This window comes from Xiphophorus hellerii, chromosome 12 (assembly GCF_003331165.1).
Source record: "Xiphophorus hellerii strain 12219 chromosome 12, Xiphophorus_hellerii-4.1, whole genome shotgun sequence".
Taxonomy (NCBI): Eukaryota; Metazoa; Chordata; class Actinopteri; order Cyprinodontiformes; family Poeciliidae; genus Xiphophorus; species Xiphophorus hellerii.
In genome coordinates, this window is record NC_045683.1 from 17798621 (window position 1) to 17813741 (window position 15121).

At 37.7% G+C, this 15121-nt stretch overlaps 1 protein-coding gene across 4 annotated transcripts; it reads right to left on the reverse strand.

Annotated features, from left to right (window-relative positions):
* Positions 1–922: 922 nt before the first annotated feature.
* ddhd2 (DDHD domain containing 2) lies at positions 923–14133 on the reverse strand. Of its 4 annotated transcripts, none has more exons than XM_032577946.1 (19): positions 14002–14133; positions 13285–13483; positions 11551–11743; positions 10218–10408; positions 9992–10081; positions 9178–9298; positions 8995–9084; positions 8770–8911; positions 8444–8652; positions 8288–8346; positions 8081–8200; positions 7738–7833; positions 7390–7557; positions 7277–7303; positions 6757–6912; positions 5798–5900; positions 5559–5717; positions 2771–2939; positions 923–2658 (listed from the first exon to the last, which is right to left on the reverse strand). In XM_032577946.1, the coding sequence occupies exons 2-19, from the start codon at positions 13432–13434 to the stop codon at positions 2577–2579; spliced, it is 2325 nt and encodes a 774-aa protein (XP_032433837.1). In that variant the 5' UTR covers positions 13435–13483; positions 14002–14133; the 3' UTR covers positions 923–2576. The 4 variants fall into 4 exon arrangements, with proteins under 4 accessions (XP_032433837.1, XP_032433836.1, XP_032433839.1 ...); XM_032577945.1 differs by having other exon boundaries at positions 2771–2942; XM_032577948.1 differs by lacking the exon at positions 7277–7303.
* Positions 14134–15121: the final 988 nt, after the last annotated feature.

Here is a 15121-nt window from a genome sequence, read left to right on the forward strand (position 1 = left end):
CTGAGCTGAATCACATGAAACTCTGCGGGTTTGACCGTCTAAATTTCTGAATGACTTCTCAACATCTCCTCCACGACTGATCCAACACAAGATGTTGTTTCTGATACTGAAATATTCAGAACTTACTCATCAGCTGTGCCTCATCTGTTGAAAATCACGGGGTCGAAGCTTAATAATTCTGTTTCTAAGTTCTGATAAATATGCACAATTTCTTTTACTTTTATACAAAGAACTTTAAAGGAATAAATGCAACAAAAATCTTTAAATGAAAACTTTCCAGTTAAACTTGCCTGACGGTCTCCAAACTTCTGTAAATTTACCAGCTGCAAGCAATCACATCCGCTCTACTGCGCATGCTCCAGTTTTACCACAATAATTAGGCGATTGAAGAAATTACAGAAATACCTAATAACTCAATGTGCGATTTCAGGTATTTACTTTTTGTTGGCCCACTTTCTTTCTGTTAGCATTGGTACCAAACAAATATTTAAAAACATTTTATAGACGACCGGATGCAAAAAAGATCAGCCAAGAACAAAACCACATTCAAAATGTTAAAACAGCACCATTAAGATCTGTTATACATTCATTTTGTTTGTTAAAAATAAAAATAAGAGATTCTTATTCTGGCTTCTAAACCAACTTCTATGTAAGAGATGCAGAGGCAATTTAGAAAAGGTAAAATAATGCTGACATTGTCCTATAGATGTCGAGGATATTATGTGGATTCTGTAACTCAAAAGCTAAAACTCAAACTATAATCTGACAAATCAAAGATAAAGCGAACAGTAATTTCAGAAACTGCTTACTTTTTTAAATTTGGAAATTATCTTTCAAATGCCTTGAAACATATTTAGACACTGAATATGAGAGAGTAAAATAATTTAAATAACCTCTAGAAAAAAAAAACTACTAACACAAATACACAATAATATCTTTATTATGGCACATAAGACAAGTATCCACATTTATAAAGCTAAGTATTTAAAGAGAATATTACCTTTCTGGCCTGAATAGGCGACTGTCATAACTCAACGTAAGAGGATTACGTTGAGTGAAAACACTGCTGTTACTGAAATTTTATATATTATTGTGAAACTTAACACAAGAAAACAAGCAACCTCAGTAGATTTATTTATCAATGATTTCATCCAAAATACTCAATTTACAGCTTTGCTGTCGGGCTGTGGTTCCGCCATCAGTGCATATAAAACAAGTAATATACATTTATGTCATAATGACAAAAAGGCTTGGAAAGTTAGCGATGTGGAACTGTTTTTCCAACATACCCATAATTTTTCCTATAAAATAAACTGAGACTACTGGAAGATAACACTTTTCTTCTTATATAATACGATAAATAAAAAATATTTTTATTGCTTGTTGCTTGAAAAACAACTGAAATGTACAGATATCAAAAAGCAGGGGAATCTAATTTTTAAACAACAGAAATACATGCAGCAGAGACATGACAAATAAGGAATTTATTCATGAAGACTAGACTGAAATGGAAATGGGTATAATTTTGACTAAAGACATAAAAAAAAAGTCAATTTAATAGCATTCTGTTTCTAAATCAATAACAATATAAAGCATGTAGTGCTGGTCTGGACTTGAGATAAAATTGTCCCAACTTGGAGCATTGGTAGAGGAAGCCTTTTTGTAAAGTCTATACAAACTTACTTTGTAGTAGATACAAAAAGGGAGATAAGTTGCATAATACATATTAAAGAGACAATCCTGTTGTCTTCTGAGGAATCCTCCTTTCCACACTACAACAACTCTTCATAAGGATTTATACTTTAGATTCCTGTGATAAATATAACCAAATACAAATATAAACAAACATTCGGCTAATCAGAAAGGTGCACTATATTTTGGTTTAAATAGCACTGTATGCAAATTGAGAGGAGATGAGTGTAGTTAACATTACTGAATAACTAAAATAAAGGAGTGTCAGCTTTAGGCTTCAAGATGTTTATTACATAAGTAAAATAATTATAGCTGCCAAAGAAAACTTGTAACAGAAACAAAACCTTCATTGTTAAACAGAAAACAAAAAGCCTCAGCTGTTTCTTATAGGGCGATATACAGTTTTGGTCAACGTAGACTAAAGTGTCTAAAGATCAGATAATTGTATTTATAAATCTCTTTTTCCACAGAATGACAAAGAAATGACAGCTGAAAATGAACTACCCTCTCACATGCATTTTAAGTAATTATGATCATAATCTTTCTTTACATGACCACGAAGTCATGCCAAATGTGAAAGTGCTAATAAATTATAACATTTAGTCAAAAAGGTGCATTGTTTAGATCTCGGAAAACTCTCAGAACTAAATTGAAATATTTGGATTGCAGGAATGGCAGGAGAGCCGCCACTACGGCAAACAAGCTTTGACAAACACACGTAAACTAAGATAACCCAACTGCCGCAAACCATCCAGGCAGCAGTCCGGTAAAACACAGACGGTAAGGCATTCTGGAGAAGATTGTCTTTCAGTTTCCGGCTCTGTCGGCTGTCCTTCACTTTCAGATAACAGTCACAAGAGCAGATCTTCATTCACACTAATTTGTTACTGTTGCGGCTGTTCAAAAGCCACGCCGAGGTTGTCGTAAATCTCTCTCAGCAGCAGCAAAGCCGTGTCCTCAGATTCCCTAACACACACAGAGATCATTTGTGTGAGTGACAAATGTCTCAAGAAAACCAAAATAGAGAATTCAGCGACATATGTGCACAATTGTAGCGGTGCAGGTATTTGTGACTCACCAGTAACAGAGATGAGACTGGATGGCAAACAAGTATTCGTTGAAGCTCTCAATGGGTTTTTCCTGGAGGACACAGTCGATCCGCCGCCCTCCATTCAGCATGCCCATTTCAATGTCGGGTTGTTCAGTCTGCTCCGCTGACACTGAGCACTCAGCTTCTGTGCATCCTCCTGCTGCGACAGAAGGCAATACAAAAGATTTTACATGAAGACATCAAAACTATGAGCAGCAGCGTCCGTCTGTTCTGACCCACAAAGAGAACCAAAGAGGAGAAGGACGGCTAGTTCAGTCATTAATGTTAAGATCATTGATAAATTGTGTTTAAATAATCAGCAAGGTGAAAAATACTCAATTATTTTTACAAGTCCAGGATTTACAGATGCTGAAACAGAGCTGACTGAAGTTAGTACATACGCCACAAGAGGGGAGAAATAGACCTCCACTTTAAAAATTAGAATAATTAGAATAGAACCAACAAATACGATCTTAGTACTACCCTGGCAGGTTGAAGGCTCAGATAAAAAATATATAAAAATGATGTTTACATTAGAATGAAAAATTATTTATAACTAATCCGGGGACCCGGGGTTTAAAACTTCAGTCCTCGAGAGACGGTGTCTTGCTACTTTTAGATGCATCTCTGCTTCAGAATACCTGAATCAAATAATTATGCTATTACCAAGATTGGAGGAAAATGACTGCATGCGGAGGAGACAAGTCCACCATGTGATTCAGGTGTGTTGGACGCCTGCTCTAAAGCCGAGAAGTCTCTGCATCACCAACACACTTCAGCAGAGCAACAACACCCAGAAACAAAGTATTTTGACCACATAAATTATGATTGCATGTGATCATAATTCTCATGATCTATTACTTTATCTTTCATTACTAATAAGTTTACATAATCTTACTTTTGTAGACAAATCTCTGATGATTCACTCTTCCCTGTCATTATCACACACCCTAGCTTGAGAAACACTATAGACTTATCCAGTCGATTTACTGATTCAGCAGTAATTTGCAAGTCATTGCATGTGATGGGGCAAATGACAGGTAGCTGTGAATCATGCTGGGTCATTAATTCCTGAATTACCTTCATCAGCCATTTATTTGATTCAGCTTTGTCAAATTTGGGAAACATAGAAAACGTGTAGGACAACGGCTCTTGATGGCAGGAGCTGGACACCCTTGTCCTAAAATATCTTAAAACTGGACAAAACATCGTTGAACCATTGTTCCAGGAAAGAGCCTCTGTCGGATGTTCACTAGGGCTGGTAATAATACTCATACTCATAAGTATTATTACCTCCAGAACAAAACATAATAAATTGCACTGACACTAAAAAAAATGTAATTAAAGCTACAAAAAAATTTTTTCACTAAAACTCACAAACATAATATAAAAACAGAAGAGAAAAAATTTTAAGAGACAGTACAAAAAGCCTGAAATGGGTATAAATATTCTGATTATTTTGAGGAAATGAGTGAGAACCTTAAGTTTGAAGGCACTTAAATAACAGAAAAATCATGTAGCAAGTAGCCAAAATTTTGCTGGAATGTGCTTACAGTACGTTCTGTAAGTCACAGATCATACTTTGTCGTTCCTCAGAGTGTACCCGCTGCTAGCATCCCAATAGTTTTCCCAGCTAGTTCTGATAATCCACTATACAAGTAGTGACTTGCAATCATGTGGTGAAAATCCTACTTTCAACTTTTAAGCCTATCATATAACACATGCAAATGAAAAGCAATAAATTTGCTTCTAGGGAAGGACCGAAAGGGAAGAAATACATGGCTGTGAAATGAACTCTTTTCTCTGAACTGCTATACCTTAAAGACATCTAATGTTCTGACAAACTTTCCTCATTACATAACTGAATATGCACCAACATGTAGAAAAATGGATTTTAAAAAATGTAGATTAAAGTGAAGTCTTGCCTACAGCTAATTAATTACTTAGAAAAACAACTGAGCTCATAAAAAATGTGCTTAAGGCCAGACACTGCAATGGTTTATGATATTGATGATCAGCGAAGCTGTGAGTGAATTCAGCCAATGAGAACTTACAGGTGGAAAGGCATGCATGGGCCTGAGGGAGGCTTCAGTAAATTAAACTTTCAGTTAAAATGACAACTTGTTCAGCAGGTGGTAAACTCGTGACGCACAGGGAGAGGAGAAGAAGACAAGCAGAGAAACCCTGTGGTGATAATGACAACCATTACGTAAGACCCCCTCTCTGAGCATGTGCAAAGATAAACCATTGAAGATGAACAGAATTTTTTCCTGTATTAAGCTTTACCACAAGATATCTAACAAGTAAAGACAAACCAATAGTGTTTAATTTGCTTTGTTGTTAGTATAGAATGAAACTAGAAGACGAGTTACACAAACTCAGGCTGTAGACAAATCTTTAGGTGTTCACTGAGATTACTCTTAGTGTAAACTGAATCATCAATATGATCAAAGTGGTAAAACTGAATTGTTTTACTTTCTATCCTGGCTTACCTTTTAGGCAATGCTTCTGAAGGGCCTTTGGCCACTCCTGTATTCTAGTCCAAAAATCTGTACATTTGTCCTTCCTCTTAGCAGCAGCAGTGTCTACTGAAACTGGAGTTCACAGTGAGGAGGCAAGAGGTGTGCACAGTAGTAAAACAACAGAGAGGAGAGAAGGCAGCAGCATGCAGAGAGGAGTGAGGAGGATTCAGGAACAGTGGGCTGGACACCAGCTTGTCCTCTCTCAGACAGCACCCAACGTGAACCACGTCAAACCCAGTAGAAGTGTTTGGTACCTTGATCCTCCTCAGGGGTTGTGTCATTTGTCACTTCCCCCTCTTCCACTGGGGGCAGTGCAGCTACTGGTCTGGTAAAGGACTGCCAAGCTGTCCGTAATGATCCCAAAACGTTGTTCTTCAAATCCATACTCATTCTGGTTAAGCTGTCTTTAAGCTCTACAGGAAATGAAGAATTACAGATGAACATTAAACAACTGTTTCCAACTGTGCAGATGAACAAAGGGAAACTGTCTTACCAAGGTGCATCCTCTTTCGGCCTTTGTGGTGCGGTATAAGCATCGGCTCCAGATCCACCTCCGAAACAATCATGGGCTCGATCCGATAGGCCACAGGGTCATACTAAATGGGGAATGAGTCAACACAAGATGAATGCAGCTTTTGAGATGGCAAACTCTCATTTAAGCCTTTAAAACTGAGGTTTTCTTAAATGATATGAGTTGAATTAACACCAAATGGAGGCAACATGTATCTAAGCAGCTCTTGATTATGCTCAATTCCAATTTTTTGCCGAAATCCGATTTTTTTACATGGTCATTCATACTATTAACTAAAGCCGACTGCAATCAGACTTCTCTGTGAACAGCTTATGTCCCTAAAGAGACCTGGATGCACAGACAAAAAAACAACAAAAACAAAAAAAAAGCGTTGACATCACACAGCAGCGCATCATTTACAGAAGAAACAATGGATGCCATTGATGATGCATGTTTCACGTTTACTAACATAAAAGTCAATTAAAAATCACATCTGATTTAATATTACTTATGGAAGTGGATCAAATCTGTTTTTGGGGAGGTGAAAAGATTGGAATTGGACCTTTCAGATTGCCATGACAAAGTCGGATATGGGCAAAAAAATTCAATTTAGGCCACATTCACCTGCTGTGTGAACATAGCCCAAGATACTGAAAGGTTCTGAAGTATTTTTTGACTCAATAACAAATAATGCTATACTTAAGGCATATTAAACATAAAACGTTCAAAAGGTTCAATACTTAAAAGGCAGTCTGTTCATTTTGAAAGCATACAATACTCAGGTTAAAACATAAAACATTCAAAATAAAGACAGACAGAAGGAAAGAAAACCAGAAATATGTTTAAAAACATTTCCTTACTGCATTTTTCTTTTCCATGGAAAACAGCTTAAATCAAATGACAAAGCTTTAGAAATTGTGAAGGAACCACAAGATACTCACTGGATGGTAGATGTTATAGAAGCTCTTGCAGGTTGGGAATGAGTAGTTTGGATCGATGCGTTTCAGGCCTCGTACAGTCAGGAACATTCCAATTGGAGACCCAAAAGCAAAAAATGTCTCGGGGTAAAACGCCAGCTGAGGGTAATCGATGGACACCTGTGGGAGTAGAGACAGGAGCAGAAATGGGAGGTAGTGTGAGAAGTTAGCTACAAAAACATGCACGTCATTTATAACTGATGGACTCGTTTCTTCAGTGACATAAGTCGAGAATGAAGAGATGAACACTCATGCAGCATAATACAAATGTATGAGCACAGATACAGAGTGTGTTTTTTGGTACAACGCTTTGCTTTTTGTTTGAACAAACTGTAACATAGTCATGGGGATTTATATAAAAAGCTGTCACTTCAGTTCAGTTGCCAAGATTGCACTGTGTACAAAGGAAACATCAAGACAAAGTGAGGTCAAACACATCAAGAGACAAGGCCTGAGGAGAACGTGGACACCATGTGAGACACACCTGTCCCTTGGCTATGCCTCCATTGGACTTTCCAGGCAAGCAAGGAGAGGAAAAAAGCAGCAACGGTGACGCAACGAAGCAAATTATACAGTATTTGTGTGCTTGTTTGCTACCTGTCCAATGCCGACATCAAAGTATTCGTAGTCCACAGCACCGGTGATAGAAGGCTTTTTGTGGAGGCAGGATTCCTGGCTTGGCAGTTCTGAAGACTGGTTGCCCTCACTGGTAACCTGAGGTGGACCAGACTCCAAGGTCTGATGCCCTGGTGCCATCTCATAGTCCTTATAGAGCAGAAGTCATCCAACTTTGTAAATAACACCAAAAACAAAACAGTAAATGCTAAAAAAATAAATAAAATTACTAACTGCCTGTTTCTCACTGATTTATCCATTATTTCTTACAATATATGTTCAATATAAAAAGCAACACCTCCTAAATCCTACACCTGAATAATGGCTGACCTCTGGAAGCCTCTTCTTTCTGATGTAGTGTAAAATCTTCTTTCGGGGTCCAAGAGGAATTCCTAAATTTCGAAGATCACTGTCTTGGCAGAGAGCCTAAAGAAAATAATTAAAAAATGTGGTTTTCAAAATTTGTACAGTATGTGTAATCCAAAGGTGTCAGTCTTATATTTCTAGTTGTGCAATGTTCATTTGACTTGTACAAAGATTTGCTGAAGGATTCATACCCAGTGAACGAATTAACAACCACAACATTCAGTGCTGTATCAAATCCCAATAAATACAATGAAGTATTAACCCTAACCCCTAACCCTAACAGTTTATGGGTTTGTGCTTGTGATACCAGTGATTCCATGTCGACATTTTCTGCCAGTAGAGTTTGCAGGTACTGCTGGAGGTCCAATTTAGTCAGCATCTGCTCCAACGTGTCACTGTTCAGAGCAGAGTGTTCTCCTGAAGGTACCTTAAAAACAGAAATAATTCTCTTAGGAATATGCTTTTCAAAATAGAAAATAAAATGAAGACATTCATAGTAAATTTAATGCTATACTCCTCTTGCTCTGGATCTATTTCTCTGATTGGTTAGCAGGTCAAACAGGATCAGAGAACCTGAGTAACATGAGAGATGACACACTTCAGTAAAAAAAACTTTGCAGGTTACACCTGCATGTGAATGTTTGTGATTCTGCGTTGGTAAAACTCTGACCCAAGCTGTGTCCTACAACAGAAACTTCTCCATTAAAGTCTGGGTGTCTCTGCTTAAAGAGGGCATGTAGCCGGTTGATTTCTGAGGCCACTGTGTCCACTATGGTCTGGCAGTAGGTGGGGCTGTTGTAGAAAAATAAGTCCAGCAGAGTGTCGTTGGTGAAATGCCGGAGGCGGCTGATGCTGGGCAGAGTGATCCTTTGAATGTCCCTAAAATATGGGAAAGGAGGGAGAAAACAAAAACAAGAGCACAGAGGAGTTATTTTTTTTAACAGTTGTGACAGACTTTTTTTCTTTTTTACCATTTCTGCGTGTCAGGTTACGTACTCATCCACACCGGTGGCATCCCCGTGCAGAGCACTGTGCCAGTTGACAGGAAGGAACTCAACTCGACCCACATGGCCTTCCTGCTGAGAACGCCTGTAGTGGGAGGCCAGGAGGGACAGCGAAACACTCCTGAAGTCATTCACTGAAAACAGATGAGAATCAAACTGAGTCATTGATGCACATTTAAGAAAATTCATGCGCAACCACACACACACACAGACTCACCGCACTGTATGATGGATCTAAAGCGTAAATCACATGCTGGACCAATCCCATGCACCATAAAGACCAGGTGATCCACCTTCTCCGGTTCACCTGAAAACAAACTGACATGATGAGAGCAGGTCCTAGCCTCCTGGTGATGAGTTTATCTTTCATTATGATCTGACAGCAAAATAACACACATACCATCAGGTATTTCTACAAAGATGTTCTCCACTCCTCTCTTGACTGTACAAGGCCGTGACTGTTCCGACGGAGAGGAAACCCACTCATCCTGCAATCCTATTGGCTGATAATGCATTATCAGCTGAGAAAGGGACAACAAATATTGAGGAGGGACCCATGGAGCTCATTTAAAAATCTTTTGTTTTCATTGTTTAAAAAAATGTAACACTTCTTTGAGCATGTTTGCTTTACATGTGTCCTTACATCAGCTTTCTTTAGATTTAAAACCATTTGCATTGAATCGGGGTTTCATATACAGTCATGTACTGTATATACACTCATTATGTAAGGAGAAAATGCATTTATCAAAAGAAAAGTTTTTTTTAAAAATCAATGTGCAATATAGCTTTATTTCTCTGGAAAGACATTTAATTACAGGTGAAAATAAATGCCAATAAATGACAAAAATGTCTTATAGGTGAGGCAAAAGACCCCATTCCCTAATAACTAGAGGTATTATTTTGGTGAAATAATTATAGTGAGATGTTTCTTGTGACCATCTAGCTGTCTTTCACATTGATCTAAGGAAAGTTTGTCCCACTCCTTACTTTCAGCTGTGAGACATTTGAGAGGTCTATTGTATATACAGCCCATTTCAAATTACCCTGCAGTATCTCAATGAGATCAAGATCTTTGTTTCAACATAGGACTTTCCTTTTCTTTTTAAACCAAATAAACCACATTTTCTTTACAGTTGTAAAATCCAGTATGGGGTCTACATCATGAAGACCCCATACTTCATGGGTTATGTACTCAGGTGAGCAGCAAACATCACCTTAGGGTTGTGCAAGATGACGGTTTCTCCAGTGGGAAAGTCCAGCTTCCTTTTCCATTCGTCTAAGGTCACTGCTATCATATAGGCTTCCTGAAAACTCAGCATAGTTGAGATGGATTATTGGTGGGAGAAAATAACATGCATGTCACAAGCCAAAGTAGCCAAAGAGTAAAGAAAGTCTAAAGGAAAGTAAAAAAAGGCACAAAAAAAATGAATATGAGAATACCTCCAAACGTTTACTGAACTCCTCAGAGTAAGGAAAGAATCTTGTGTCTTTATCTCCTTTGTAGAACCAGGTGCAGCGGCGGACCTCAGTGGGACCTTGGTCCCAATAGACAGCAAAGCGCATCCTCTTCTTGACATGTACATCGTAGCGCTCCCCTTCCACAGCAACCACAATGTCCTCTTCACCTCCTCCTGCAAAAATGGGAAGTTATCTAATATTTCTATTTCAAAAAGGTTAAAAAGTATGTACTCAGGTGCTTTTCTCTGGTAATAAATAAATACATCAACTGATTGTTAAAAAATCTGATTTTTTTCACAATTGACTAAACTATTGTACTGTATCAAACAAAATTCTTCAGTAAAAATAGCTCCAAAGACAATAAAATACAATATAAAAATACTATATTTATAAAGGCCTTCATTACTGATATTGCCTCTGTTATTCCAAGCTTCTTTTTTTTTTACAACATACCAATATTTTTTGGAAAGGATTTGTGGATTGTTAAAGGAAGAGATAATAACTTGACCCAACTACTGAACCTGTCGACATTTACGTTTCTAGATAAATATCATCTAGAAATGTTACGTTTCTAGATTTCTACTTAGTTAATTGACATTTGTAGTTATATGAATTGGAAATGTAGGGATTGAAGGTACTCTAAAAATTAGGTTTAGTGCGTACCTTGGTTCTAACGTCACATTTCAGTCATGGGTTTGATTTGGGGGAACATTTCCTTTTCCGTTACGACTGACTTAGTAAGAAACCTTAATAATCCCAGAAAGCAGACTTCAGTGTTAGCTGGGAGAGCTCTCTCTATTGTTTTGGTGTTGCATTTCAATATTGCGCAGACACAACATGACATTTTTTACTTTAGTTTCACACAGTACTGTACTCATTCTATAAACGTGCGTGCCGAAATACAGGTGGTGTAACTACATGCACTGCTTCACCCATAGTAGACGCTTATATATGGACCAATTAAATTTAGACTAGAAATTGAAAGATTTTCCACATATCAATTTCACTACAGATGCTTAAATATTCATTACAGTGGAATTCATCAAAAACCCACCCAGAAACCAAAGTTCACCTGACAGGACCGTGTCCAAACATTTAGAGACAATTGCCTTAAAGGGGTGGGGGATGTGTCAACTGGACTTTGCTTCAAGGATCACAGGACTGTTCTACAATTGTATTTTTTTCCAACACCGATTTACAAGGATAGAAAAACATGTTTAACACTTCCACTATGACATAATTGTACTTCAAACAGCTAATAGAATTTATAACAACATAATAACAATTTATGTCTAAGACACTTATTGTTCCTTACCAGTATTGAAAGCATTTTCTAGTTTGTCAGAGTCCTCTCTGCTGAAGGGATGCCAGGAGTCGCTGTCATCTGCCTGACGACAGAAGAACCAGTGAGGCTGCACCTCTTGGTACGGAGGTGGCACTGACTCCATGTCCAGCATCTCAAAAGAGGATGTAGAGGAAGGAGAAACCTCATCCAAAACAGGAGAATTCTGAAGAAAAAGAAAAACATCTAAAAGCATTACCTCCTCTTGATTGAAGCTATAATCCTCTGTAATGACAAAGAAAATACCTCCTATTGATGGTTATTTTGTGTCTTCCTTTTTGCAGAGCGGTTCACTGGTCAACCCTGCAGTAAGTACCATGATAATACTGAACAATTGTTCAGATAGTCTGAACAATTGTGCAATGTCTGCACCCTCCTACTAAAACCCCATCAAGTGAGCTCAGCCCATTACATAAAGCAAAGGGCAGTCAGGAAACAAAAGATCAGACCACCTCTGGATCAAACTAACAAAGCCTTGTTGTATTCTTCCCTCGTCTACAAGCTTTGTCTTGTCTGTTCTGCTGATTCCAAGGTGGCCACCGCTTGTAAACAATTTCTTTCCACAGAATTTCTTATGTCTACAAAACAATACAACCAGTAATACGGCTCCTGTTTCAGCGTGTTGAACGGTAGAGCCTGCCACCATTTGACACAACATTCACCCACGTGCGCAACTGCCGGATCATTCAAGTTGTTTACACTTTCCTAATCTTATTAAATAAGTATTTGCACAAAGCAGGAGTACATTCTTTTGGAAAGATCGAGAAACTGGAATGTGATTGGAAAATACTTCCTAAGAAGTAAATCCCACTGATTCCTTGAAAAATGTTGCTTTTTGTAGGTGCGTTATTAATGAGCTGCAGAAAAACAGCTAATATGTTTTGAACTTCTGGGAAACAACAAACTCAGGAATGGTAATTAAAAATGCTCCAGCCCAGCTGTAGGTATGTGCTGTGTTTGCTGTCCCTTATGGAGCTCTTGCCAAGTAAAACATTTTACAGAGTGTGAACATCATAAAAAGAGGGGCAGCATGTGATGTCCACTTTTCTCCAGTCCCCAGATAGAAGCTCACATTTTCTTGTTTAACCTGCGGTCATGCAGTAAAGCCAGAATGCTCAAAGCTATGTTTGTTCTACAAAGCATGTTTTCTGGTAAAAATGTGTTAATCTGTTTTGGCTCATGTCATTATTGCAACATTTACCAGTATCATCATTTTTTGCTTGTTTAGCCAACATCATGCAATCTGAGGCTGAACATTTAGTCACCCTAACCTTTCACATTTTAGGATGGAAAAAGTTTTTCATGTCTGACTAAATGCATTTCTGCTTCACTTAACTCCAAATATTTTCATTAGTTCAGTAACTACCTATAATAAGCTAATTATTTAAACATTTTCTTGGCAATTTTACGCCTAGACAGGCAGTACATGTAGTGCCAAAACAAGAACTAATGGAGAATCCCATGTTTATTGATAATGCTACAGAAATGCCTTAATATATATTTTTTCATAACAGACTAATTAAACCCAGAAGCATCTGTAGGAAATTAAACGGGACATCTACAGTATATAAACACATTCAGTTACAGAAGCGAAACATGCATAAATCATGCAAAATGCTTTGTGAAGAAGGACAGAAAATAAACATACTGCAAGGTTTAAAATAGAACCATTTGCATCATTATATAAAATCCCATCTGCAGCCTCACCTGTGCCTCAGGAAGAGATAACTCGGCCTTGCTGGCCTTAGGTGTGCTGCATGTTGCAGCAGTCTGAGTAGAGTTGTCAAATTCGTCCTGGGTGTTGTTTGTTGGGGCAGCCTGAGAAAGACCCCCTCTGTCACCTTCACTGGATGACATCGGCCCGACCCTCAGCTCTTACCTGAGGGGTGGAGCACTGTCACAGGACCTGGAACAGCCATATGCGCACAGATTAACAGGTAAACAGACGACTGCTGCATAACCTGATGTTATCTTGAAAGAGCATAATAGGTGGTGAAGCTGAGAAACAGGGCAGATTAACAGCGACTAACACCTTACTTAGAGTTTTAACGTGAAGTGTTAACTCCTAATCGTCTGATTTAAAGCCTCCTTAACTCCTGCCCTGTAAGTAAGTGCATTGAAATGGAGGTAAACAGTTTGGTTTCGATCAAATATAGGTAGTAAGGGACGTATTATACACTCGAGAAATGTTCGGAATAACCTTAAGCACAACTAGCTAATTTTAACCTTCACGCAAGTTTTGGCCCGAAATGTTTTAAATGACTCGGAAAAAACCCAAAACAAACATAACGTTCAGGCCACTGGTTGATGAGTGCCATGCTAGCTGAGAGACAGCGACACAACAGCTAAGTTCTTTATTTTCTTATCTTCCAGATGTTTTAACATCACGACATTAACAGCATGAAATAACTGACAAAAACTCACCGCAACCGTCTCATATAGACCGAAAACAAACGGCTTGTGTGGGCGTTATGTTGCTCGGTTTGCTAATGCGGCTAGCTAAGGACAGCCTCCTGTCAACTCGGCTGCTGTCCGGATAGGTTTAGGTGTCGTCGGAAATACGACAATTATAAGTCAAACGTTTTCCGACAGATTTACCCTACAAAACAAAGAATAACAATGTTAGTTAACATAAAGTACGTTTAAAATGAATCTTTTCTAAAAGGTGTACTTGTAATGTAATGCACGATAAATGCTATTTTAAAAGGAGTTGATACAAAGAGCGTATTTTCTAAACCATTACGCAACTGTACATTTTCAGGGGGGGTAATATTTCACCGTAACATAAGTGGTAGATTTATGTAGTTTAACAAATATGATGATAATAAACAGAAGGTGAAAACATTTAATAACATCCACCCTTTAAAGAAAAATAAATTTACAAGAAACTTTAAAGGTAACATCGATAAAAAGCAAGGTTGCAGCAGCTGTCATCAAAACTGTAAATTAGTCCGTACAAAAGATTATTTGTGAAGTAAAAACAAAGAGTGAATGTATAAAGGGGAAGAGCCAAATTGCTGGCCCACACTCCAGTTTCAAATTTAGGAAAGAGAATTGTGGGATTAATGGGTTAAGTAATTTATTTAGATTTATTTTGGATTTTAGGCATTTCACCTCTTGTCATTTCATGCTGTAGTTTGAGTAATTTACTTCACCTCGATGGGCATATTCTATTTGAAATAAATACAGATGATGAATACCACTTTAAGGATGGTTATGTGACCCTAAAATATATTTATCAGCTAGAAATCGTCTTAACAATAAAAATTAATTTATTTAGGCCAACATGCACAGTTTTTTTTTGCCAAAATGTTACAAATAATTGTGTAAGATCTCTCTATTTGTGAAAAGACATAATTAAAAAGAAAAAAACTGACATATAATGGCTTAAACACATTCTGAGTTAAAATGACTCAGGAAAATCTTACGAGACAACAGAAAAAATATATTTCTTCTTTTTGATATATATATACAGTACAGACCAAAAGTTTGGGCACACCTTTCTAATTCAATGGGTTTTCTTTATTTTCATGACTATTTATAA

Bases quoted from the DNA above. Each gene is read 5' to 3' on its own strand.
- ddhd2 (XM_032577945.1), bottom strand. From the start codon at position 13,434: ATGTCATCCAGTGAAGGTGACAGAGGGGGTCTTTCTCAGGCTGCCCCA. The intron at 9,085-9,177 runs GTATGTGTGTTA...GTTTGTTTTCAG, and splicing joins CTTTGTAGAAATACCTGATG to GTGAACCGGAGAAGGTGGAT. The intron at 7,834-8,080 runs GTATCACAAGCA...TATTTTCTTTAG, and splicing joins ATGTCGACATGGAATCACTG to GCTCTCTGCCAAGACAGTGA.